The sequence below is a fragment of the Hirundo rustica genome, chromosome Z (genome assembly GCF_015227805.2).
Source record: "Hirundo rustica isolate bHirRus1 chromosome Z, bHirRus1.pri.v3, whole genome shotgun sequence".
Taxonomy (NCBI): domain Eukaryota; kingdom Metazoa; phylum Chordata; class Aves; order Passeriformes; family Hirundinidae; genus Hirundo; species Hirundo rustica.
In genome coordinates this window covers 80639042-80666473 of record NC_053488.1, presented here as the reverse complement: position 1 = coordinate 80666473, position 27432 = coordinate 80639042, and the positions used below count along the sequence as shown (strand labels likewise).

Sequence of the window (27432 nt, the reverse complement as noted above, 5' to 3'; positions counted from 1 at the left end):
TAGAATAAGGCAGGAGCGCCCTGGTATTTGGCAGAATAATTTTTTCTTATGGAAAACAGTGTAAAGAAATTTAGTTTTAAAGCAATTCTTGAGTTCTTAGTCAGCTCCAGTTCTTGCCAAGTATTCCAATGCTGCCAAAGGCACAACACTACTGAAACTTGTAATTTTGAAACAAGGAGTAGTTTGCCATGGCTTGAAATATCACACAGCTTTACACACACACACACACACACAATGCCATATGCAGTTTTGAGAATATGTGAATGTTCCAAAGGAACAGAAAATGTAATGAGAAGGTGCCCCTGGCACTTTGGTGTCCAAAAAATAAGTGTACTAAAAAAGGTGAAAGTGGATAAGGATGCAAACCTGGGTGCAAAAGCCTTCACTTCCGTAAGTGTCAAAGAGCACTCTCTAGCAACAAAATTAAAAAACTTAAAATACAATGCTAAAAAGGGCTGTAAAATGCAGTTATGAAAGTAGGTATCTGCTAGCAGCTGTTATTGTAGGTGCAAAAACCTACCTGGGAAATTCCCATAGCCACAGATAGAAGGCTTCGCCTTTCAAGCCAAAAAATTTCATCTTTTCATATTTCAGCCACTTGCCTGAAGCTGTTTCACTTGGTTGTTTTGTGTGTTTTAAGGGGAAATTTTACTACCTGTTCTTTTGTGAACGTGCAGAATTTTAAAATAACATCACATACTAAATTGCAAAGTAATAACGGTGATAATATTTTTTATTTCATGGTTATTCTCCCAGCTGGGGGAGAAAAAAAACCACAATAAAAGCCCACTCAGATGTTCACAGAGTATCTGTTGGTTCTGGACTGGTAAAGGAGGCTGGCTTAGGTGTCTCTGTGTGATATTCTATCTGTACCATACCACTTGAAAATATTCAATATGCAACATCCAACAGCATATAGAAGGTTTCAAAAAGCAATAAAAAATGCTCCCAACAGATAAGAAATTAGCAGGAGAGACAAATAAATACCAACTCTATTCAGTGCTGTAATATCAGATGTTAACCTTAATGCATTCTGTGACAGTATTTGCTACTCTTAACCCCAAATAACTTCAATCAGCTGGCTGCTGCCAGGCAATTGCACCCAGACTGCCCACTGTGACTTGTGGAAACACATATTGGCAAGTTAAATAAATACACAGGAACCCCCAGAGAATTTCAAACCCTAAAATTTCAGGATAAATATGAATCCTACAATTTTCAGTGCTTTCCCAAGTATTATGTAAGTTTTGGCAAATTGGTTAATGTGCCAGTTACAAAGATTGTGCTGCCATCCTTTCTGGGCAATGAGGCTGTATAAACGAGCAGGGTGCCAGCAGCTTTATCATATAACCCTTAAGATTGGGCAACACCTCTAAAAACACTGAGACACCAATATTAAAAGCCTTTAGTTTGAAATTAGCCGACAAGAATTCAATAGCCACAGTTTCACAGAAAATACATCGTAACGAATAAAACTGCAAAGGACCAGGAGCATACAGTTCTTGGTGCAAATAGCTGACTTTGTTATAGGCCCCAAAAAAGAATTAGCTGCTTTTTTGGCTTGTATTTATTTACATATAAGTTTATAGTACCCTGTTCAGCATGCTTGGGGGCTGGCAGGCTGCTTTAATAACTTCCACACAACATGATCTCCATCACAGGAAACCTGAACTGTAAATTGCATAATGCGCCAAGAGGAGAATTCAAAAGAGCAGATGGCAGATAAAATGAGAGATGTGATGTTGCAGGGGTCCCATGCAGAGAGACATGTAGCTTTGGTTCAATGTGCGTTTTTTAATAATATTTCTGTAAATTCAGGAACAAAGAAAATGCCCCGCCATAGCTACACAGCATGAACACAGGCACAGGAAAAGAATAAAGTCCTGGTGCAAGAAAGGCAAACAAGATATTTTAAAATTAATAAAACACTATTTTTGTTGTTCAGGTAGAGTTTGGAGACTGGAACCCGCTGCTTAAGGAATAATAGACACACAAATAGTCTCTTTTAAATTTTCTGATTGGGCAGAAACAGAAGATCCTATGAACTTTGCAGCCAATATGGTGTTTGTATTCAACTTCAGTACAACAAGAATAAACCTATTTGAATCCACTATTGTTTAGCATTGAAAAATGTATGTTGAAAAGTATCTATTATGTAGACTGTGGCAAAACAGTTTCAGTAATCCCCAGTCTCAATAAAACACTTGCCTTAATGTAGATCTCAGAAATTTATTACTGGAGATCTGGGGTTAAAAACAGTGATAAGCCATATATCAATTTGTCAAAGGGTTTCCGCAGAGACCATGTTGAAGCCAGACCTCTTAAAAAATAATACATTGTTCTGCCCTAAAATACGACTGCCAAGGAAGTTTACTTTAAACTTTGGCCAATTTGAACAAATTTCTGTGTCCTATGGTGGTTTTACTGAGAATACAAACTTTGCTGCTCACACAAGCATGGCTTTGCAAGGTGCAAACTAGGCAAAAGGACTGTGATAAAAAATAGAAAAAATATATATTGTGAGGTTGCTTTCTCAGAAATGCTGCCTTTTTCTTCTTAATTTTTCAGAAAATAACTAGAAATTGAGGCCTTGTCTCACGAACAAGAGAAGATCATTTACACTGATTTTTCTCTTGGTGAATAAAGCTGTTGACTGGAAGCCAACACTATCAGCCTCTCTGAATTCACCCCTGAAAGAGACATTTTCACAGCAGCCATAGTGAGCACTCTGGTGCTTCTCCATGCTCTTCACTTTTCATTAGTGTAGGAGTCAGGCCTATTGATTTTGAGTTTCTCTCTCTCTCTCTCTCTCTCTCTTTTTTTTTTTTTTTTTTTTTTTTTTTTTTTTTTTTTTTTTTTTTTAATGTTTTTATTTCATCCTGAATGCATGGATTTTTCTGTGTCTCACCTACTTTCCTGAACACCTCTCAGAGCAGATTTACTCATTTTCAATGCAGAGTTTTGGGCTTCCAAGGGTTGCTTAGCACCCTTTCTTATGGCTGCAATTCAAAACCATTCCCAAACCAGCACCTCCCACTCTGAGAAAAGAGAACTGCCAGGCTCTGGAGTGCTGTGCTAAAATTCTGCCTTTCATTTTGAATTTTCCCCTCTTCTGTTCTGCGAAGAGATGGCAAAACCTCTCCTTACACTACCTCCTTCCAGCTCATGCTGGATGGAGTCTAGAACACTTCCACACATTACAGTCCCACCACACTCCATTGCAGCCCTTCACAAAAACAAGGAATACTATTATAATCTGCTCTCCTTGGCATTGGAGATATTGGAAATGCTTTTAACTTGGGTCGTTTCAGGTCAGAACAATGAAAATCAATGTTTTTGTCCTTGCTCCTGGGCTCAGTAATGCCCTGGGCTCATCAAAAAGAGGGGTAAAGAAATGGGGCATGCACAGAGACAGCTGGGCTGGAGTGCCAGGACAAGGGGGGATGGCTTCAAACTAACAGAGGGCAGAGTTAAATGGGGTATTGGAAGGAATTGTTCCCTGTGAGGGTGGGCAGGCCCTGGCACAGGGTGCCCAGAGAAGCTGTGGCTGCCCCTGGATCCCTGGCAGTGTCCAAGGCCAGGCTGGACACTGGGGCTTGGAGCAGCCTGGGACAGTGGAAGGTGTCCCTGCCCATGGCAGAGGGTTAAACAAGATCTTTAAGATGCCTTCTAACCCAAACCATTCTGGGATTTTACGGTTATTGAAATATGCTAAATTTAAAGGACTCATTTCCTTTTGCTTTCGTAGTCTTATCTCAGGCATTCAGGGTAAATACATTAACTGTGTGATCCTGGAGATCTGGGAAAATGACCAGCTGACACATGGTCAAGAAAGCCTGGGCTGGAACTTGATTGATTTTCATTACAGTTAAGTACATTAACAAAAAAGAAATTACTAGTTTGTCTCCTCCATCTACTGCTTAGTTCAGGACAAAACCTGAAAAAATCATCTTTCATTGTTTGCTTTCCTGGGTTTTTAGTGTTGGGGGTTTTTTTTGTTTTTTTTTTTTTTCCCTCCTCTCTCTCGTTTTGTTTTGGTTTTTGGTTTGGTTTGGTTTGGTTTTGTTTCTGTTTGGTTTTGGTTTTTGGTCTTTGTGGATTTTTTTCAACACCTACATATTGAAACAAGTATATATTAAATAGAAGTGGAAAACTTTTTATTTGGGTCAACCAAAAAAATTTCCATGCTTATAGTAAATCAACTCAAGTTCAATCCTTTCAAAAGAATAAAAAGAAAAACTCACCCATTTTAGAGCACTTGGAATAGTCTTTTTAAAAATTCAAAATTAGGCATCAATAAACACTGTCTCAAAAAATAAAATAAAAGTAATAAATTTTCATAAATATTTTCCCATTTTTTTGGGTTACACTTCTTTATGTTAGTTTTCAGGTCAAAGTATGTGTTTGTTTTTAAAGTTAAAAATTCCTTCTGAATTTAACATGTGCTCATGAATAATTTGCATGGCCCCCATGGCACTTTCCACTTAATATTCATGCAAGGAAAAGTTTAGGTTCAGATTTGGGTGACCCAAATGCTAACAGATGCAGTTTTACTGCATTGTCAATTGCTCAACTTTATACAGCATTATTAATGTTAACATGAAATACTGACTTAACTAAGTCAGTGGAGTTGCTGAAATCTAACAAGGACTTAAAGACAAAGACAAAATGCAAAAGACAGAAATTAATCCAAAACAGTAATTTTTCCCCCATCAAAATCTTTTTCACCAGGAATTTTATGATGATTTCACCAAACAGAAAATATGTCTATTAATGAAATCCACTGGAATATTAAAATTTACCTTAAACCACTTAAAGTCTACGTTAATTGCTGTATACAGCACTCTGCAAGCTCCTTCTACATCAAAGATTGTTGTGACTATGTAGAAGGTACGTTGAAGAAATCAAACGTAAAAAATAGCAGTCATGAAATATTCATCCGGTGAGCAAATCGTTCCACTTCATAAATATTCCATGTTTTAACTTAGTGAATTTTATCCATGACTCTGCATAAAAAGGATACAATGACATGCTATACAATTTTTTTAACCCCCCACAAAAAACATATATACAAACATACATGCCCTAGTCTGTGTAAGCTGACAGAGAGAAGTGTCTGCTAAAACTAGACAGCTAATATTTGGCTGGATTTTTTTCACTTATCTATCTTCTTCCCAATTCTCTGTAACACACAAAGCTCTTTAGGTGAGATCCATTTTATAAGTGCAAAAGTGACTGACTGAATTTATTCTCTCATGCTGACCTGGAATAAATCAAAGAAATACACATTTATATTACCTTCCACTAGCTGTGTTTCTTTTACTGTACTACCTTGCAGCTTGAGAATTATTCTAATGGCCTCTCACACTACTTTACAATGTAGATATCCACTGAAATCACCAGAGTTTAGTCTAGCCAGGACCAAATTCCAGCTTACAACTCCAGGATAATTAATTCCTCTGCAATTAGGTCAGTCTTCCCCAGTAAAAAGTGATCATGTAAATTTTGATACTATTTTGCCATCACTAATGCAAACCTCAATGAGTGAAAGGCTTAGTGAAGCTCTTTCTAGCTGTTTCCCAAAACATTTTCAATATTCTTGCCACACATCTGGGAGAGGTGAGTAGTTGCTGGCATGTCTGCATAAATGTAATCAATCAGGTCTTGAGAGAAGGGTTTTTTCCCCCTTTTTGGTTTTCTGTTTGTTTGTTTCATTGTTTTTTGGTTTGTTGGGTTGGTTTTGGGGGGAGAGGGGTTTGTTTTGTTTTTGTTGTGTGGTTTGGGGGTGCCAGTTTTTGTTGTTGGGGGTCTTGGTTGGTAACTGGGGTTTTGGTTGGTTGGTGGATTTTTCTGTTTGTTGGGATTTTTTTTGGTTGGTTGGGGTTCTTTACTATTATTATTTTTTTTTTAAATACCCCCCAGAAGCCTCTGTTCTCCTTGGGGGACAGAACAACTGAATTTGATGAACTTTCCTTTCCTTCTTCAGCCTTATACCTGATTCACCAACCACCTTAAACAGTGACAGCAAAATGAGTAAATTGGTAAAAACTAAGCAGATTTTCTTTGTTTCCAAAGAAGATTAGGGAGGAAAGACATTAATGATATATCCTTGTTATCCACAAAAATGGAGCCAATAGAAAATGTTTTCTGTCCATATTCCTTCTTCTTAAGGTTCTAATGTCCTCTGGCTTTTCTTAGACGCCTTGAAGCGTTTAAAGGGTACTTCTGACCAATTTTCTTGCTCTCCACTACATAGTGGCATGGAGGGATGCTGTTTTTTCTTAAAATAATCCAAATTATTGATATTAAAAACTCTTTCTGATAAAAAGTAAATGCATAAAATTAGTTTGGTACCTCCTATAATGGTTTTAAAACAGATTTGGGTTAAGTGTTCTGGTTCTTGTGTCTACATTTCAGCAAAGGCTTGAAAATACCAAAGAAAGAGAAAATTAACAAAAATGTTACCAGAAAAAGAAACAGTAGAAATAATCAGAAGTAAGGGTTAGAGTGTTCTGTTAATTGGTTGATGAAAACATAAACAGAGAAGCACATGAACACTGTTTATATATAGAAAATTAATCCAGTGCTGAAAGGCTGTTTTTGTTTGCACATTTGTTTAATTGTTGATGTCTATCTCAAAACAAGATGTGATATTTCTAGATGAAGTTGTAACTGCAGATTGTACCACACTGGCACTCAGGTAAAGGAACAGGGGACTATTCCCTGAAATATGCATAATTTAAACAATACCATTTTCCAAATAATTCTAGAGCAGCGACTGCCAACTAGATCAGATGGACTTCTCTCACCTTATCAAAATATCCTCTTTTTCCTAGATTTATCTAATTTGTAGGCTTTCTGGGGAAAGTAAAGCTTGGTGGTGGCTCTTAGGACTGCAGGCAACAATATTTGGGTGTGAAGGCATGCTGTGATTTACAGACATCATCATACAAGTCCTAATGACCTGTTCTGCTCCTAATGTTGATGGATCCTCGCAGACAGTCACAAGTCTAACTGTATTCAAATTACAAGCTGGTGAATAATGGGCCCTGAACACCTGTTAAAAATGTTAAAGTAGACTATTTTTTTACATTTTTTTATTTGTTCTAGTCTCTATGAATGCACAGCACCTGTGTCCTCAGATCCTCTGCACGTTTGGTAACCCTCCTCCAGACTGAGAGGACACTTTCTCTGCTCCCAAACAGTGGAAATGTGTGGTCCTGCAGCTGACAGAGTCCTACAGATCCCATTAAACTGCCAAAACCCCTCAATTCCCCTGAAGTTTCTCTTGAGCTGTGCAGTGACTTTCAGTGCTGTTCAGCTGCTTTGCTAGGCTGTTTTGATTTGTTTTAATCAGACTCCCTTCAACACTTTGTTCTCACCAGGCAGGCCATCACTGCTATGTTTCACTGTACTGCACTCTGGTTTTCTATTAATCACATCCTCTTTGCTGCTCCAGTTCTCACCAGACAGGGTGCTGCCACTGCGGTTCGGGTACCACACACTGGTTAATGACATGAAAAAAAATTTCTCTGTTTTTGATGCGAAATTGTATCCTTCCCATCCAAATATGGTCATGCAGGCTGTAAAAATGCAAATAAACTAAATTTACAGTGTCAGCCACAAGTCCTGTCTCCCCTCCTACTCAACCTGTAGAGTTCTCAGGCTCTAAACAGAACTGTCACACCAAGCCAAGTGCCTTCTGTGCCTTCACCAAAGAAAATGTAGATTTTTAGGGCTGCCAAGTCAAAGCAGAACAGTGCAGCTACTATGGATCATTTTTGAATGAACACAGTTCATGAGAAACACAGATGCAACACTCCCTGTTACAGTATGGAATTAACTTCATTGGCAAAGGAAATTATATTAAAAAGTGCCATTTAATTCAGTGCTGATTAACCAGATTATTGTAGGTGTTGTTTTGTGGTTTTTTTTGTTGTTGTTGTTTGGTTGGTTGGTTCCCCCCCCCACCCCCCCCCCCCAAGAAGTTCAGGTGTTTCTTCTAAAGTATTGCCACCAGTTTGATTTCAGAGAGGCCAGACAAAACCTGTGTAATTTAATTATTTCTGTATTTAACTGTAAGATGCATGAAAGGAATGCTTGACACATTCCAGTTCTAATTAGTATCAAGATTCATAGCCTGCTAGTTTAATATTTACATTCCTTATTTTAGTAAGCTTTTTATTTCATGGTCTTTGGGTATCCATTTATTCAGCTGCAATGCTTGAAACACGATTAATCTATTTTATTTTGGGTTCCTGATCCTTTTAAACTGCTCAGGTCCCTTCTTCCATCATTAGAAGGCAAATGATGAAGGTGCTGATGTTTCAGAAGCATCCACCATCTTGCATTCAGATTAATATATTTATTTACTTTGTTTATGATACATTGGTCAGGATCTCTTGGTTTGATATAAGTAAAACTGATCCCAAAGTTGCCCCACCAGAGAGGACAAAATTAATCCACTGCTCACTTTTGTTGCTGACTTAGGCTAATGTATTGTGCAGCTATGAGCTAATGACTACTGCAGATGTTTCTTATTTCATGCCAGGAAAAGCAGAAGCTGAAATTAAATATTTTCTTTTTATGACTGTCATCACTCCCCTTATAAATTACAGCCCATTCAGTCATATTTTTGAATAAATCAAATGACACTGACAATGCAGTTTTCCTATCTGCAAAAATTAATCTTAAAGGACCAAATTCTGGCCTCATTAGACTGTTCATAAGGGACAATATAACTGATGATTAAAAAGTTGACCTGCCTAAGAAGGAGAGGAAAGTAATAGGGATTTTTAATCAAGACATGCTTCTCTGTCTCAATTGCAGCAAGATTACATTTGTACTTGAATATGTTGGCATACATCAGTCTTCATGTTAATTCACACCCCTGCTGTCCTAATCTTAGTTAACACAGGGAGAAAACCAAGACAACTTCAAAAATTATTTTGGTTTGATTTAATGTCAGTTCAAATTGAGTTTGACAGACTGGATACTTAATACAAACTGGATGCTTTATATTTCTAGATAATGCTAATGAAATCAATTGAGAATTAGCTCTTAAAAATATTTTTCTTACTGGGTTCTCAGGGTTTTAAGTCTTGATCCATGACCACGGTTCTGTTGCAAGCTTTGGTGTCATCTCTGCCCATGCAAATGCAGATCTTGCACTAACACAGGCTGCAAAAACTTCTCAGAACCTTTTCTCTGTTGTAACTAAGTAGCTAAGAATCTTTACAATTGAGGAAAACTCCTCTTTGCCACAGTAGGAATGGTTTTAGTTTGTACTCTCCCAACAGGAGAAAGCTGGATAATGTAAAGGAAAGACACATCTGCCATAAGAACATGGGGTTTGTGTGCAGAACTAAACTCAAAAACATGGTTTGGAAAATCTGAAAATTGTGTGGTGATATTTTTTGATGCCTTTTAATCAACATTAGTACTTAGACAAGTATATTCTGCTGAGGCCCATAACACTCACTGTAGGTTCTCACTGAGAATATAATTTTCATCTTTATTTAATGTACGTTGCTGGAACTGAGCTTTTCACCCTTTCTAAAGCTCTATTTGCTGCAACTGCTGAATAAATTAGGAAACAATATTGATTTTTTTAATGATAATATAGATAACATAAGAAATAATATCTAAAACGTTGGAAAAGAAATGGACATAAAATATTTCAGTCCTTGCAAATTTCTAATAACATACTACTTTTTCTTCAGGTACATCCTTTCTTGTCACCTCCCCATTGATGGCTTTTGCAACAAAACATCTGACAGTCTGGGGACTAACATTACAGTGGACATTACATGTTCATTCATAGCCAATTCATTTAACTTTAACTGTGCATTTGAAGCTGAAGCTGCTTCCAGTCTATGTTGGAAATGAGACAAAGACATCATGAGCAAATGAGAAATATTTCTTCTGCCCTGGTTCTGTCTGCATCATGAAACATATCAGACTCCGTGAAAACTCCTAAGTATGTTTAGAAGAAAAAGTAACTCTAAGGAAGTTGCCACAGCAGCAGTTGTTCTTTCCTTTCTAGTTTTTCCTAAACCTTTAGAAAGACCAGTTGAGCAAACAGAGCCAACAGAAGCCAAATAATTATTGCTGTTCAAAGACATGGAGAGTTACAAAAAATACTAGCTGGGATTTAGAGAAAAGATTCTGGAATTTATAGATATCTTGGATTTCCCCTCTGAAATTCTGAATCCACAGGCACAGAATCACTGCCAACCCTGTCTTCCAGAGTGTGGGATCCTACACAGGATAAATATCTGCAAGTCCTGGAACTTCTTTCATTGATTTTTTTTTTTTTTTTTTCCCCTGGATAAAAGAAAGAAGACACACATTTCTGCAATAACTTATGTTTGTATGGATGCACTGATACAAAGGGAAAGGGCCAGGAAGGGTTATTTCTGAATGGAAATGTAATACGTGAAGTATATCCGTGGGGATTTGAAGTCTGAGCTTTTGTATCTCACACTCTATGCAGAAGATGTTTGTATGACAAAACTAAATACTCCAGGATATTTTGACCACTTCTGTTAGTCTGTTAGAAGGTGAGTGTAGGATATATTGTAATTTAATTAAGGCTGGGGAGAATTTGGACTGTTCAGTCTGGAGAAGAGATTTGGGGGTGACCTCGCTGTGGTCTTCCAGTGCCTGAAGGAGCTTCAGGAAAGATGGAGAGAGACAATTGACAAGGGCTGGAGGGACAGGACACAGGGAATGGCTTCAAAGTGAGAGAGAGTAGGTTTGGACCAGATATTCCAGGAGGAATTTCTTTCCTGTGAGGGTGGGCAGGCCCTGGCGCAGGGTGCCCAGAGAAGCTGTGGCTGCCCCTGAATCCCTGGCAGTGTCCAAGGCCAGGCTGGACACTGGGGCTTGGAGCAGCCTGGGACAGTGGAAGGTGTCCCTGCCCATGGCAGGGGTGGCACTGGATGGGCTTTAAGTTCCCTCCCAACCCAAACCATTCTGTGATTCTATAATCAGAGTACTATGGATATGGACAGGCAAACAAAGCAGATTGTATGTGCATGTCTCATACCCATTTGTTTGAAAAAAATATGAAAACTTTACATGCATTCATGCACATTAGAATTAGATACGTGTCAAAAGCATATATCAGAAGAGTGAAACTACACATAGTTGCATCAATTATGCATGAAGTGACACATAAACCAAACAGAATCATAAATACCAAGGATGTTGAACTGTAATTTCACCAAATCATGAAGCTCTTGAATTCTACCTCACTCTTTTCCTCATTTCAGAGACAAAAAATTAAGGTCAGGTCCAAGCCAACTTTTGAATTTTCCAGACTTCATAATTCCCTGATTTAGAACGGAGCCATTCCAGTGCATGTTTCAAAGTGAGGATAGTATTGATAATGTGAGGGTTTGTACCTCACATTAGTATTCTAATATTAAAGATATAGCCATGGGGGAGCAGCTGAAACATTAATTTGAATCTCATTGATTAATTTCTTCCAATATAAGATATAATATATTGAGTCTCCTAACTCATGGTGCAATGTCAGTTCTCAAGCAGGTGTTCAGCTCAAGTAATGCGCATGAAATACTAGCTCTGCAACCATAATATAGCATGAAACCTCATGCTTTAATAATTCAAGTCATTAATTTAACATAAATATAAATTAATTATTCTTAATCATTATTTTATAGCATTATCAAGTTGGAGCAAGCTGTACACCTGTGATACAACCTGAAGAAAAACCCTCAAAACCAGTATCTCTAGGCTGAATTATTCATATGCTTCATACAGTCAGCATTTCACTCACGTGCTCATTATCCTCGTTATCCAAGAATGCACAAAAAGATGAGAACGTGGCACATAGTGTCTTTTCACCACAAAAGAACCATCCCAGATAATTTACTGGGTAAATGAAGGAGGAAAAGTGGGGGTATTTCAGCCTTGTTATTAACACCTGACAAGAACTGGTACAGCACAGGCACTTCTGGCAAAATAGAAATAAATCCAGACAAAAAATAAAATCCTGAAATGGGGTAGGAAAGGTGAGATACCCCTCTGGTATTTTTCTTCTTGTTATTTTGACTGATAATTTTCATAGCTGACTAAGTTTTTATTATATTTTATTATATGAGCTCATATATAATTCTTCTGTTTTCTGGATTCTTTGCAATAAAATATACATTAATCATATAACCTAATAGGAAAAAAAAAAAAAATCAGCCGTAGAATTATTATGGAGTTCCTGTAATTACACTTATATTTGGGGAAAAAAATAAAGAAAAAAGAAACAACAAACCAATCAAGAACTAAAACCTTTAGCTACCCCCCTTGGGAAAAATGTGGGTTTTGGAATAAATCAATCCCTTGCTGAAAAAAGTTAAAAGGCCTCGTCCCTTGTATATCACCATAATTCTTCTACGTTCTTCTAAAACTTCTATTAACAGTGCTCAATGTCCTCAACATACTAAGAATAAGGTTTATTTGACCAAGACAATACTAGTTTTGTATATTCCAGTTTAAAATCTTCAATGAGTTAATTTATTATTCTGGAATCAAAAAAAAAAAAAAAAAAAAAAAAAGTTAGAGAGTAGATATGTCATTCCACAGTATTTTAAATGCTTAAGAGAATTTTGCATCTGGATGATGAACACAAAAGGCTCTTAAGCAAATGACTTAACAGAAATTTTAAATTTAAAAAATCATAGAAAGGAATCAGATCACAGAGAGTTATGCAGTGAAAAGAATTTTCTGAGCTACTAAATAGCAACTTTTCCCAGTCAGAAATATAAAATTTATTAGGAGAACATTTGGGCTCTCTTGTTCTTCTGCTTCTGAACAGAAGTATTTTTATTACTGAAGAAAAGTAAAAGGGTTCCTGAATTGTTGCATCTATTTTTTTTAGTAGCAAAGAGATACTTCCTTTATTTATTACTTAAAAACAAGTAAACATATATGGAGAGAAAAAAGTAAGAAAAAGTGATGCCAAAACATTATTTTTTTGCTCTGCTTAATGAGCCCTTTATATAAATAGTTTTGGAAAAAAAAGCTGGTAAAAAACTTAAAGGGGAAAATAAAAACAAAACCAACAGTAATGTCCATCTGTCTCTGGATCCAATATTCAGCTTTTAATTTGTGTTTCTTTTACTCTGCAACCAAATTGCATTTAGGACTTGCATTAAGTTCAACATCACCAGGTTTTCCATCTGATCATTTTTTCCTAAGAAGTATAAAACCTTCTAATCTGAATCTTCTAGGATGCCAGAATTAACATCTCATTAAAGACCAATTTGCTTTTTCAGCTAAAGAATCAGCTTCCTTCTGGCACTTTTTTTTCAGCAAGTTGTTTCCATACTGTTGAGTCACATTCTTCCACATAAAAATCCAGGAGAAAATTATATAATATAAATGGGAAAACAAACAGAGGCAGTGCCTCAAGAACATTTCTTAAGTCAAAATTTTGTGAGAAATAATGTTGTCTGGCCTCTTAAAAACCGCAAAAACTATATCCTTTGTATTAGCCAAGAAGTTAAAGGAAAAGAAAAATAAAGTTACTACCCCATTGCTAGCAAAACCAAATACTAATTAATCGTGAGCATGATGATGCTTAGTGGTCCCTAATCTGTAAGAATTAATAATGCCTAATAAGTGGTGTATTTCAAAAGTATAAAAAGTCCTGCAATTATTAATTTCTTTAGATCTGGACAGGAACATGAAGACCTCTAGTATTTGTCAATGATGATGGAATACATAAAAAATGATCTAGTAATAGAAACTGTCTTAAAGACAGATTAGAAACAATAAAATGGATATGCTTTCCCTGTTAATAATAATAATAATAGTAATAGTAATAATAATAATAATAATAATAATATTTCAAAAGTGGTGAGAGACTTATTTTAGACATCAGGACAGGGACACTGAAGAACAAAGTCAACATGACATGGAACATCACAACAAACAGCCCAGCAGCTGGGTCAGCGATTCTCACAGGTACCTGAACCGCTCCAGAGGCACTCATGGACGTGAGAATGTGTGGAAATTGTGTACCAGTATATTTATTTCATTAGATCTTGATGTGTCACGTGCTCTGATATTTTAATCTGATGCAGCTGCTGCCTACCAAGACTTCTTTCCTTCAGAGTGATTAATTTGAAAACTTCTCTTTCCAGACAACGCTAAGAGCACCTATCCAAAGAGCAATTTCCCCTGTCTGTCAGCATGAGCTCTACCGATTTTTATGTTCTGCCTATTTCACTGCCAGATATGACAAAACCTAACTGGTTTATTCTACCTACTTCTTTTGAAGCTGGTTTAAAAAATATGTAAGTCTATAGACACAACACATTTCTGCGGAAACCTCTATTTTTTATTTTTGCTGTCCTTTTTTCTTTCTCTTCTTCACCCAACAAAACAGGGCAAAACCTCAAGGAAATGGAACTGGCTCACCAGTGGTGACTTCCTTCCAGTACACACAGCCCAGGCAGGTGACAATTCTTGTTTCTGGAGCACCCTGCCTTTAGCAGGCTCTGTGTAGTTGGAATTTCCAGTTAAATAACACCTGGATAGAAAGCCCATACCTCACAGTTTGTGATAGTTCTCCATGACCTGTATGCATACTCTTCTGAGTATTTTTGCATGCAAGGCTCGACATCAGTGTTGGAGCTTTTAATCAAAATATGATGCACTACTGAGTCCTTCATCCCTCCAACAGAAAGCCCATGCTAACAAACCTTGTTTTTCTTTGCAAGGTCTCATCCTGAGCAGCAGTCCTGCCAACAAGAGGCTGGATGCTTTCCATTTGCCCTTTTAATTAGATGCATAAGATGCATAAAATCTTCTTCAGAGCATACCACTGCTCACCCTCTAGTGTGTGACCAGAACTGCTTATCCCTTGCCAGTTTGTACTCCCAAATAATAAATTCACAGACAGAAAAATAAGAAAATGTGTTATGAATTCCAGCATGGGGTTCATTCGACAGGGCACTTCTAATTCAGGTGTTAAAGTTTTCACACTGACCAGCAGTACAAAGTTTACTTTTAAGGTCCATTCACGTATTTCAAAATGCTTTATAAAAGAAATATTCTGAGGAAGCCTAACAGAGTATTAACCACCTTTTTTAAAATTGCCAGCAGCATTCTGGGATGCATTAGGAAGAGCGCTACCGGAAGGTCAGTGTGGGTGATTGTCCTGGTTTAGGGACAAATTTGGGAGAGAACCCCGGAATGGGATCCCTCTGGGAAGCAAACTCAAGTGGCGCCTCCCTCCAACCAGTCCGGTAAAAACTTCTTTGGAGAAAAGTGGAAAAAACTATTTTACTTAACAAACAAAGTGCATACAAGTACAAAGAATGAATAATATGAAACAATAAAACCTCTCATTCTGGAGTGAGATGGCAAATTGAGAAAGTCCTTGCTGTGGGTGTAGCTCAGCTCTCTCTCTCAGCGTCTCCTCAGTCCCAGTCCCTCCGGCGCTGCTGGAAAATGCCGAGGTCCAGGCCCCGGTGGGCCGCAGGTGCAGCCCCCAGTGCTCCCCTGGGTTTTCAGTCCAGAGCAGGTTTAAACAGTTCCAAGGAAAAGGAAAAAAAACAGTCCAGGGAACTTCTCTGCCCTAGCTAGCTGAAACAAACTAAAAGCAAAAAGATCTCTGTCCTGCGGTCTCTCCAAGCCTCCACCAAACACCCAGTCTGGAGAGGAATGTGGAGGAGTCAGGCAGTTTTCTCAAAACAAACTCCGCGCTTCTCCTTGCTCTTAGAACCAGTCTTAAAGGCACTGAACTCAATATACAGCACAAACAGAGCAGACGATTGGGGATACAAGCATCACAAATTCACCCCAGCACAGTGATCCTTCCCTCAGCTTAGCAAGGCAACACATCTGCAGAGTTCTGTGATTCCACAAGACAAGAGGCACAAGGACATTGTGGAGCAAAGGAACAAGATGGAGAAGGAATTAACTGCAGGATCTTTCACACAAAGAGGCACCAAAAGGTAAAGAAGCCATTACCCCACTTTGCTCACCATGTTTTGAGTCACACCTGGAGCACTGTGTCCAGGTTTGGTCCCTATTATGTCAAACAGAGGTGGACAGGCTGGAGAGGGTGCAGAGAAGAGCCATAAAGAGGATCCTAGGGCTGGGAAGTCTGACTTGTGAGGAAAGGCTGAGACACCTGGGTTTGTTCAGCCTTGAGGAGAGAAGGCTGAGGGGACACCTCACAACATGTTCCACTGTTTAAAGGGTGGCCACAGAGGAGGTGGAGACTCCCTTTGTACGCGGAGCCACATGGAAAAGACAAGAAGTGAAGGGTCCAAGGGACTCCTCAGGAGGCTCTGATTGGACACATGAGGAAAAAATTTCACCATAACAATCAACCACTGGAATAATCTCCTCAGGCAAGTGATAGACCCCCAACATTAGACATTTTTAAGATTCAGTTGAACCCATCTTGCCTGGACCATGATTTTGCCAATAAAGTTTGACCCAGATGATCGTAGAGGTCTCTTCCAACCTCGGTGTCTACGACTCTGTGAACTGCCATTATTGCACCCTCCTCACCAATTGTGACTTGAAACCTTAGTATCACAACAGATTTACTGGCAATCAACACCAAAGGCAATTGTTTTGGCAGAAATATGGTTAATTATGACTGACAACATTTTCTGCCCTGCAATCAATGTCATTTATCAATGTATTCTGCTTGCATGCATTCAGACTACTCAATTTAGATTTCTGTGCATTATGCGCCCTTCAGGTTACCCAGAATCGAAACATTTAGGGCCTATTTTGTCAAAATATTTTTATTAATATGCATTGATTGATTTTAGCAGAGCTCCATAATCTATGAGAACATCTTAGGTTTAAGAGTAGAGCACTGTCCTCAACATGCTGCAGCCCTTTAGGGAAGAATCTGTTTCAAATCCCTCCCCTCCCAGTCTGTCTCTCACTCTTTTCCCAGAAGAAACTACCCTCTAACCATGGAACCTGATTATTCTTGTTGAAGTCAAATAACCACAGGCCCACATCACCTCTGATGTTCATCTTCTTTCACCAAAAGAACTATTGAAATTATTTTTGAGAGTGAGAATATCAGCAAAAAGAGAATAATTTCCTTTGCATTTTTTTCAAATAATCAATTAGTATCAAGAGAAAAGCATGGCATTCACTGAAGAATTCACAGTCATATAATAAAGTCTCCCTGCTGACAATAAGAAACATGTCAGTAATTCATGTAAGTCATTTTACATAGATTTTGCTAATACAGGAATAAATATAATCAATTTGGGTGACACTACACCCAAAGCAGTGACAAGAGATACTGAAATCTGGAGTCCACACTCTATTTCCCAGTATCGAGGGCAATCTGCACCTAGGACTGTGTTGTACTAGGAGAGGAATGCCAGCAAGCCAAGGGATGTGATTATTTCCCTAAAATCAAACAGTCAAGCCTGGAGAAGAAAATACAAATAAAAACACCAGAGCTAGGGACTTCTCAGTGGTACCTAGTGACAGCACAATGAGAAAAAACCCCCAAATTTTCACAAAATTCCACTTAAATATGTTCGGGTTGTGGTTTTTTTTTTGTTGTTGTTGTTGTTTGTTGTTTTTTTGTTGTTGGTTTGTTGGTTTGTTGGTTTGTTTGTTTTTGTTTTGTTTTGTTTTTGTTTTTTGTTTTTCCTTTGAAGGTGATCAAGGTACTGGCACATATTGCCATGAGAAACTGTAAAGTCTCCATCCCTGGAAATTGCCAAAATTCAACTGGAAATGTCCCTGAGAAACCTCCACCTGTGGATCCCCCATTGAGAGGTGAGGTTACACTACAGACCTCCACAAGTGCCCCATGTCTTAACCTATTTTGATTTTGTGAGTGCCAGTGCTTTAATATACATTATTCCAGGCTACCTTATTTACAGTTAAGGTGAATATTTTCATATCAATTACATACTAGATGCACATGACAGTAAGTAATTGGAATTCTTCTGTAAGAGTAGATTAATTTCACTATTTCTGACTTGGAAAATCCATTAGTACATATGTTCAATGTGTGGTGCAAACAGCTGTCTTTTAAAAAAACCAAATCACTTATTGTAAGACTATAAAAGCATCTTTGAAATCATTTTGTCATTTCTAATCATGGCATTGAAAAGCATCTGCGAGACTGACAGGAAGTGAGTGACAAGACTTTCATCTGTATTAGTTTTTTTCAGAAGCCCTTGTCCTGTCAGTGCAGAGGTCAAGAAAGCAAAAGTGGAGACTTAGGTTGTGCAAATAAAGGCACAAAGCAAAGAGATCAGAACACACTGGGCCTAATCCATCCTACTGAATTTTTATTTAACATCTTGAAAAGGCAAGAACCCCTTTGATTCCTGCATTTCTGGCCGAGAGACAGCAGCTGTCAAAGAAATAGTTTACTTTGGAAACTGGGATGACTGAACTGATATGGAAAACTGCAAAGTGCTAAGCAAAGAACCCCACAATCATTTCTTAATCAGAGTAGGCAGAGTAAAGATGTCATGGGAAACTGGCATCTCTGGTTCACCTTTCAAGTTTTCTCCCTTCGCTCAGCCTCCATGCTGCACTTAGACCCACTTGATTGCACTTCCCTTGATTGTTAACCATAAGATCATTAACTTGCCTTTCCACCCTTCCAAAATGCACACAGGCATTTTTTACCATGTTTTTTTCAGTAATGACATCCTCTCAGTGAGTATAGAGAGCTGACATAAAAGGTACAGACACTTTTCAAAAGGATGCTGGCAGCCTATTTGGCATCTGTTATTTTTTTCACTTAAATAAACTAAACATGTTCACCAGTTTATCCTCTCAGACAGTTATTGAATTTCAAATTTGGAAGATCAATAGCAAGAAGTTTTAAGATGCTCAGATTTCAAACGTTAACATGGTCAACTCATGGAACACATTCTCATTTCCCTATGGCATAAGAAAGTTAACTACTCTTTTTCTTGTCGTTACGATTGTGTTTCTCCCCGTTTTCCCCTATGCACGCACTAAACAAAACAGGAGTATCCTATTAATTGTCTGTAGCAGTTGGTGGTGTTTTTTTTTTTTTTTTGTTTTTTTTTTTTTTTTTTTTTTTTTTTTTTTTTAAATTTCAATAATTTACACGATTCCTGAGAATTATTTATGACTGTCAACTTTTCTGTAACGCATTTCAATGCCAATATTAATTAATCAAAAATTATTTTGTTTCAATTTAGCTTAAAATTAATGTTTCCATATACGTAGCAGCAGTCTGCTGTAGAGTTAACTTGGACCATAGTGTTCTTATTATCTTTGCAAAACATCCTGCTACTTGGAATGTTTGCTGTAATCACCTTTTATCTCTTTAGTTAAATCCTTTTCCACCTTGCCAGAGAATGTGCTGTACTGAAAACAACTAAACCACACATTTTCCTGTCTTTCTCTATCTTATCCTCTGCCAGTTTATCAGATATTTAAAATCTGTTAGAGCACTTAAAAACCTGGCTGTACAAATAGGGTGATATTACAGATCTATGACCTCATCTCATCTTTTAGCATGACAAAGTTTGGTATATAAGTACATACGGGACACAAAGTGGGATTGCCATTAACAAAAGAGTAGGGTCAGAATGGAAATAGCAATTTAAAATATACAGTTTACTGTCACAAGCATTTTTTATAAATTTTGGGTTAGACACGCTCAAAGTTACAGGGTCAGAAGAAAATTAAGCATGGCAGTAAAGCAATATTTTTTCCATGAGTAAGTTTATGAAAACACATAGTAATTACGTCTTAGATTGAAATTGGTATTATTCTCAGTATCAGGTTATTTTAAATCTTGTTTTTATTAAGGTAATAAAGGGAGTTGCATTCTTGAGTATCCATGCATCTCCCAAACTCTCTTGAGTATTTGTTGATCTATTTAGAGCAGATTTCTACCTAAATGTTTGATTTTCCTGGGTACCTGTATGCTTTTTTTTTTTTTCTTTTTTTCTTTTTTTCCCCTGCATAGTTCATGGCTTGCTGTCTGAATGGGTTTGCCTTTTATTTACGCATATTAACGCATGATTAAGTAAAACCCCTGTTGTCTTTTACTGTGAAAATCCTCCAGTTTAAGGTATGTTCCTTGAATAATTTATGACTTCTCAGCTGGTACCCAGAGTTCAGGAGTGCATCCTGTCATTGCACAAAGTCTGATGGTGGAGTCTCTAATGAGGAGCATGCAGACAACACCCAGCTGCTTTCAAAGTTTTTTATGCAGCCCTTTTGAGGGACACAGAGTGACATAGGCTCATCTCAGTGTTGTTTTGTTGATAAGGGCTTTTTTTGTTTATTTTTTTTTCCTCTCACCCTCCTCTTTTCTTCCTACATGGTACATTCCGGTATCCTAAATACCAATTTTTAACTTAGTGTTTCCGACTACACAGAAAATTGTCAAGAAGGCTTTTTTTTGAGATATGAGGGATTATGAGATTAGTTTTGGGGCAAAAACTCATTAAAAAGCCAAATAGAAGCAACCTTTGTTAGCATTCCTTCTTAAATCTTACATCTAATAAACACTCTAAGAAAAGTGATCACTCATGATCTTGTACTCCTGGGCTCCTCCAGGCATATCTTACATTATTTTACTTTAAACTCTTCAGTATTTGAATTAATGGAGCTGACTGTCTAACAGCTTACACTAATCATCCTCATTTTCATAGGAAAAAAACCCAAATAATTTTCTTGAAATATGTGTGGTTTTTTTTTTTTTTTTTTTTTTTTTTTTTTTTTTTTTTTTTTTTTTTTTTTTTTTTTTTTTTTTTAAATCCAGTGGTTGATATGACTATGTACAGGGTTACATAATGAAGAATAATCTTTAACTAAAAAATAAAAGATTATTTTCAAATCTATTTTTAAAGTTTTTAGTAAGGCTAGACTGAATCCATATGTGTAGCAAATAGGACAAATACAAACTAAATTATCATTCTGTATTTTAGTTACTATAGGAATATTAATAATTTCTTTACTTAACCAATGATGGCCAGCAGATATTCCACATGGATTGCAAACTAGAAATGTAACATCCTGCTTCTGTAAATGCTGTGATTGCCACATATTGTCAAGTTATTTACTTATGTTTTAGTCTGTTTACCAAACTGAGCTTTTGTTGAAGAACTTGAAGATTTTTGATAAGTATATGTGTGGTTTTTTAAACCCTATCAAAGCTCATCTGCTACTTACAGTGATAATTATCACTATATGATTCTTTTTTTCTCCAGATTCAGTCATGTCTGGCATCCTCCCAGTTAGGTGCCATGCAAATTCCCGCACAATAAATCCAAAATTTTCCTGAAGTGAAGCCATGTCTAGGCCATTTTAGGGTAGTATGACCTATATCCATAGGACAAATTCAAGCACTGATAAAAATTATAGGGAAAGGGATGGAAAATAAGCTTTGAGGCAGCATCTCCTGGCTTCTTGTGTGGCTGCACCAAGGCAACCACCTCCTTATGCAACTCAAATTTTAAGTGGTAACCAGCTACAACATTTTAGAGTCAGAAAAAAATGCAGTTGGTGTCTGAAGTTGATCATTCTCCCCCGGGAACTAGCTCCATTTCTTTGCAGAAAGTTTAACTTAAATGGAATCAAATTAAATCCAAATTCCCTTGAAATTGCATTGAGGACACTAAGAATTCACTCTCAAAACAGCATAGCATCATTTTCAAGGGAGGAAATGAATAAAAAAACCAGAAAAGCCCTTTGTTTCTGGACTAAGTTCTACTCCGTTTACCCCATGGCAGAGATATGCTTAATCCACAGAACAGTGAATTCTGTTTCTCCCTGTGCAGTTTTCTAAAATGCATTTATTAAACTATTAATTAATTATTAAAAAATTAGAACCATACAGATTTAGGACAGTTGAAGTGTGGAGCCCAGCTGTGACAGTTCCATAATTTTCTCTGTAAGCCTAATTTTGTGCCGTCTTTGAGATAATACAAGAGCTGTTAACTTTCAGTGAGTTACATACCTCTATTTTTCCCTTCAGATTCTGCTTTTCTCCTTAATTTTACTTAATATGGAGCCTGACCTGCTGGACATTTTGGATCTACCACTCAAATTTAGGTTTACTTTGAATCAAGTGCATATCACAAAATTTCAGTACATTTGACTTGTGTTCTATGCAGTCATCTAATGATTAATTAGAGCCTTCAAGTCAGTAATTATATTGAAATTCAAACAAGTGACCACTATGTGTTATTCTGGTTTTCTCCTATGTTGTTCCTGTCTCTTTGTTTGCATCAGAAGTTAGTCTTTACTCTGGACTTTGGCATAAAACAATTAAAAATAAAGATTTGAAGGGCACTGGTTGAAGAAGGATACATAGAATTATCATAGAATTATTATCTAGAATGATCTAGAATTGAACTTTGAAAAAAGTTTGCAACTTTTAAGTCACCACTATGGATTTTTTTGTGAAGTGGAGCGCTGGACTCTTCTGAGTAACTACATTTTGCAGATGCCATTTCAATGGTTAATTATTATCAAGATGCCTACGGCACAGATACAAGGTTGAAACCCCCAGTAATAATCAAAGTAATGACCCCATTGATGCCTTAGGATCTTAGCTTTTATATTTTTCATATATTTGTAAACCTGCAATTCTTTAGTTTTTAACTCTAAACTCCATATAAAATCTTAGACACAGCTTTCCCATTTTGGTCAGTGTTGGGGGTTAGATTTGTTTCTTATAGAATTCTCTCCCACAAGTTGCTGGGAAACTAACTACTGGGTACCGGCCAAAGGAGAGCAGTTGTAGCACCTGGCTACACTTCTTTGGGTCTTGGGGAGTTTCTCACCAAGAGAGAAGATACTGCAAGTTTTGGGGCCAGGTAAAGGACAGGGTTGGTGCAGCTTCACATTCTTGCTCTCAGCGTTGGAGAGAGGATAGCCAGGCTGCTGCTTGCTGTGGGAGGAGTTCACTGTCACCACCAAGTCTGGTCCTGGAAATCTACTATCCTCTGCTTGTGTGCCCAGGAATTCTGAGCTCACCGCTTCCTGCCCTGCTGGAGCTGGGCCAGCCGTTTCGCTACTCTGTAGCCCACACCTTCTTCATTTTCAGCCTCAGCTCCTGCGTTCCTGATACATCGCCTCCATCTCTTCCCGTCTGGGCTGAGCTGCCATTACTGCGTGCGCCCCGAGCCCGCACCACAGCGCCCCCTGCAGCCACGGGGGAATCATCTTACCTGCCCCACCCACCAGGAGCCTGCCAGCGCCCCTGCCGGCTGTGACCGGAACTGCACCAAAGGAGAAAGTGCCGCGCTCAGGGAAGCCGTTACTGGGTTCCTGGTTCTGTTTATTATTAATGTTGTAGTTGTTGTTGTTTGTTTGCCTTGTTAGACGTACTAGTAATGAACTGTTATTCCTATCCCCATACTTTGCCTGAGAGTCCCTTAATTTCAAAATTATAATAATTTGGAGGGAGGGGTTTACATTCTTCATTCCAAGGAAGGGTCTGGCTTTTCCCTGGCAGATACCTGTCTTTCAAACTAAGACAGTCAGATAAAGCAATTCCCCTCTAGGCCTTTGAATCAAGGACATCTCAATGTCTCAGGTCCTGAGAAATGTAAACAAAAGTGAGCTGGCGGGAAGCATTAACCCCCAGTACGCATGTGGACCAAACTTATAAGTGTGAAAACCTGTGACTATGGTCCATTTTTTGGTGTAGCCCCTAGATGGGCTTTGTATGCTCGAAATGTACCTGAAGGCCCTTCAATAAATATAACTTCTTTTTATTCTCTTAATGTTGCCTGGACTCTGATTTTAGGTAGTCCCAACAAGGCAACACGGTTATGGCTTGGCCAGCCACAGGCTAACGGGACATTCAAGGTATTTCAGCAATTTAATTTAATTTTCACTTACCAACCTCCACAAGGCTGGAGCAGTTGGGGTCTGTGAAGCCCTCAGGACACTCGCAGGAGTAGAAGTTGTCATTGAGCCCCGACAGGCAGATGCCACCATTTTGGCAGGGGTTGGAGTCGCACACATCCGCTGAGGGGCACAGGGAAAGGAAAACAAAGTTTTTGTGGAAAAGTCACCAAAAGTTACCCACAGGCTCTACACATGTCAGACTTTTGGTATCTAAGTACAGAAAGAAATTACGAACTCTTATGTCCTTTGAATGACTTTTGGCTGATTCAGTTTTGTATTTATTTAACTGCACAACCACACAGAATCATCTTTCCCTAATCTTCCACCCCATAAAATGTGGTTGTCTTAAGTTCAGTCCATTTGCAAAAGACAGTTGCAGTGGTAATTTCTTACTTTTTCTAATCTGAAGACACTCAGGATATCTACAGATTGCATTCTGTAACAAATGGGATAACTGGAAGCAATCCTAGGTGACCATACCTTGGGGTTGTTCTTTAGGATTTGGTCAACTTTGATTTAATATTTTTTCTCAGTTAGTTTTTCCTATATTTGCATACATTTTTATTTATCTCAATCTTCATCTTTAAAGGCAGGTTTGTGCTCTCTATTACTCAGCATAGCTGAGCAAACATTAAAAACAACATTATTTTGTGCAGTAAATCAGTAAATGCACCTGAAAGAATGATCTGCAGATAGATAATTATTAGAAAACAAGTAAATCATTTTCTGTCTGGTTTTTTTTTTTTTTGTTTGTTGGTTTGGTTTGGTTTTTTGTGTATGTGGTTTTGTTTTTGTGGTGATTTTTTTTTTTTTTTTTTAATTGGAAATTGCCAGGGTTTTTTCCACGTAATTAAAAAGATTTAGGGAAATTAATATGGTTTATGTCATCAGTACTGACATTAGAGAATGTTTTGGATAATTTTGGTGGTAAACTCAACTCAGGTTTTCGACAACTTTCTTGCACTTGAATTTCAGATTAATCCTTGGTGTGAGAATTTCCATCTAAACATTGGTTAAGAAATGTAACTAATGCATGAAAATACGTTTATGAATTCTGTGCATCAGTTGCACAGAAAAACTAGAGTTGTGCAGTAGTTTGCTGGGTTATTTGCTTTAGGGTGCCTTCATGACAGAGAGAGCTGTTGTGTACTTGGTATTAAATTTTGTCTTAAAGACTGTCCATCTGATGGAGAAGTAAAACTATTTAAGGACAGAAAATGACATTTTCTAACTGAATTTAAATAAGCGAAGTCTTCTCATTTTCTGCTTTTGTTGCATTATTGGAGTAGCAAAGGATGCTTGTTTATTATTTTATGGGGATTAGGCAATTGATTGTGAAAGAATAGCTACTATTAAATGAATGATCTGACAATTGTATTCCCATACCTCCAATTAAATTAATAAACTAAATAGCATCTGGAGCAGGAACATTTATTATGCAAATCTGCATAGATATTCTGATTAAAATGAGAGAGGATAATTTTGCTACATATTTCCTGATTTGGCGTCCTTCTGATTTCAGTTATGCCATTGGTGTAAGAGGCAAAAAAGAAAAAAATACTGTTAGAATTTGTAAATTTTATATTGAATGACAAGCAGAATTCACACACAATTTTACATTCTATTTCCAGAAACTGAATTCTCCTGAAATGACCAAAATGTGGACAGTCAACTCTGTGGTTTTTATTTGCTTGAAAATGTGTGTTGGCTTTTTCAGCCTGAAATAAAATGACCCGACCTGCAGTTTGGGATTAATAAAGCAGATGTTCTTGTCTGTCAACAGCCATTTATTTCCATGTTCAGGAAATAACTGCACTAATTGCTCTTTTGACCCACCACCTTGGCCTTTCAGTCACTGGTGTGATTTTTGTAATGTCATTATACCACATCACAGAAATGAAATGAATAAAGAGCAAATCTAAAGAAAATATGTTATTAAAAAAGGAAGAAAACATGGGGAACAAAAAGTTCCAACCACAAAAACAAAACAACAAAAAACCACCCACCCAAACAAACAAACAAAACAAAACCAAAACAAAACCAAAACAAAAAACCCAAACAAAACAAAAGCAAACAAACAGACAAGCAAAAACCAGACTGTCTTATCTCGTTCACATACTGCTAATTTACTACAGAGGAAAATCTATACTGTAAACAACAATGGTTAAATTATATCTTAATATAAAATCAAATATGATACAGTCTGAAAAATGAGAAGCTGCACAGTTCTACTTAAGAGGAGGCACTAGGCTGTGCAAATGCTGAAACTTAAATTATCAAAAATCATGTAAAATGTTATCTCTGTTACTTATAGCTTATTGTCTGGGAAATTGTGCTGAACAAAATAAATATAGTTTTTGAATCAACAATATCTTCTTTCTCTGTCTCTTGAGAGGACATTCATGCTAAAATATTGAAATCTAATTTGTTATACATTCCACTGAGTTTGATGAAATTAATTTGATTTTGAAGGCTCTGTTATTAGTAAGAAAAGCTGATATGGTTGCATTTTGTCTTAACATGACTGATAAAGGGATTTTTTACCGTTAAAATGCGACAAACTTCTAACACAATGATAGTTCTATAATTTAACATGAGACATTTTGTGAATGTGAAGTCAAATAAACCCAAAAAAGGAAATGTATCATTTACAATAAATCTTGCAGGAGTCTGCTCTGTGCTGATGGCTTTCTATGGTGATTGGCAATATGCTGTTTGTGTAACAGACTGCGTAATATGACAAAGTTCTGCAAATTAAACAAACACTCCAGGAGGAATTAAATTATTTAAAAAAAAAAAAAAGAAAAAAAACCCACCCAAATTATTACTGTACTTTTATTGAGACATTCCAAAATTATTCCAGTAAGATTCAATGTCAAATAAAAATAGTAATTCATGTTTGTCTTCCCTACATTCTGACTAATCTTGCACTTTTCTTTACATGGCCGCTCGAGAGTAAAAGTATATCTGAAGTCTGAAAGTGTGTCTGAAGACAGTACCTATACCTTTGATACTTGATTTAGTATCGAGTCCTAAATCTGTGTGATATATATTTATTTATTTATTTATTTATTTTTTCTGCACATTTTAATTTCTTCAGAACATTTTGAAGTCAAATTAGTTCTTGAGCAAATCGTGCCTCCTCACTTTGGAAACCATGCTTGGTTAAGAATAAAAAAAAAAAAATCATGACAAAAACAATAAAATCAAAGAGATCCATGCAAATTCAAAATAAGAATTGTAATGAAGAACACCTCCTAATTCTCCAGTCTCAGGAAAAATTTTACAGCAAAACTCAAATAAAATGGTGATGTATATTCTGTTTAATAAAGAACTAGGATTTTTTTTTAGGAATATGATGGTTTTTGTCCCTAATTAATAAGTTTTTTATTAAAAACACACAGAGAAAACTGCTCTGCAAGTTCGTAATGATCCTTTACGTGTGTTCACATAACTACTTTTAAGCCATGTTTTTCAATAAAATACTGACTATTACAACTATTACTCCTTTCCACAAGCAGGTATTTGTGGGGAGCTGGGTAGAAGTTG

General features: G+C 37.1%; 1 protein-coding gene across 1 annotated transcript in view; it reads right to left on the bottom strand.

The window, feature by feature from the left end:
* EDIL3 (EGF like repeats and discoidin domains 3) overlaps positions 1-27432 on the bottom strand; it is a 226267-nt gene that overhangs the window by 131087 nt on the left and 67748 nt on the right. Inside the window, exon 2 of the mRNA XM_040091036.2 lies at positions 23875-24003. Coding sequence (XP_039946970.1) covers positions 23875-24003 — 129 coding nt within the window. The remainder of the gene's footprint in view (positions 1-23874; positions 24004-27432) is intronic.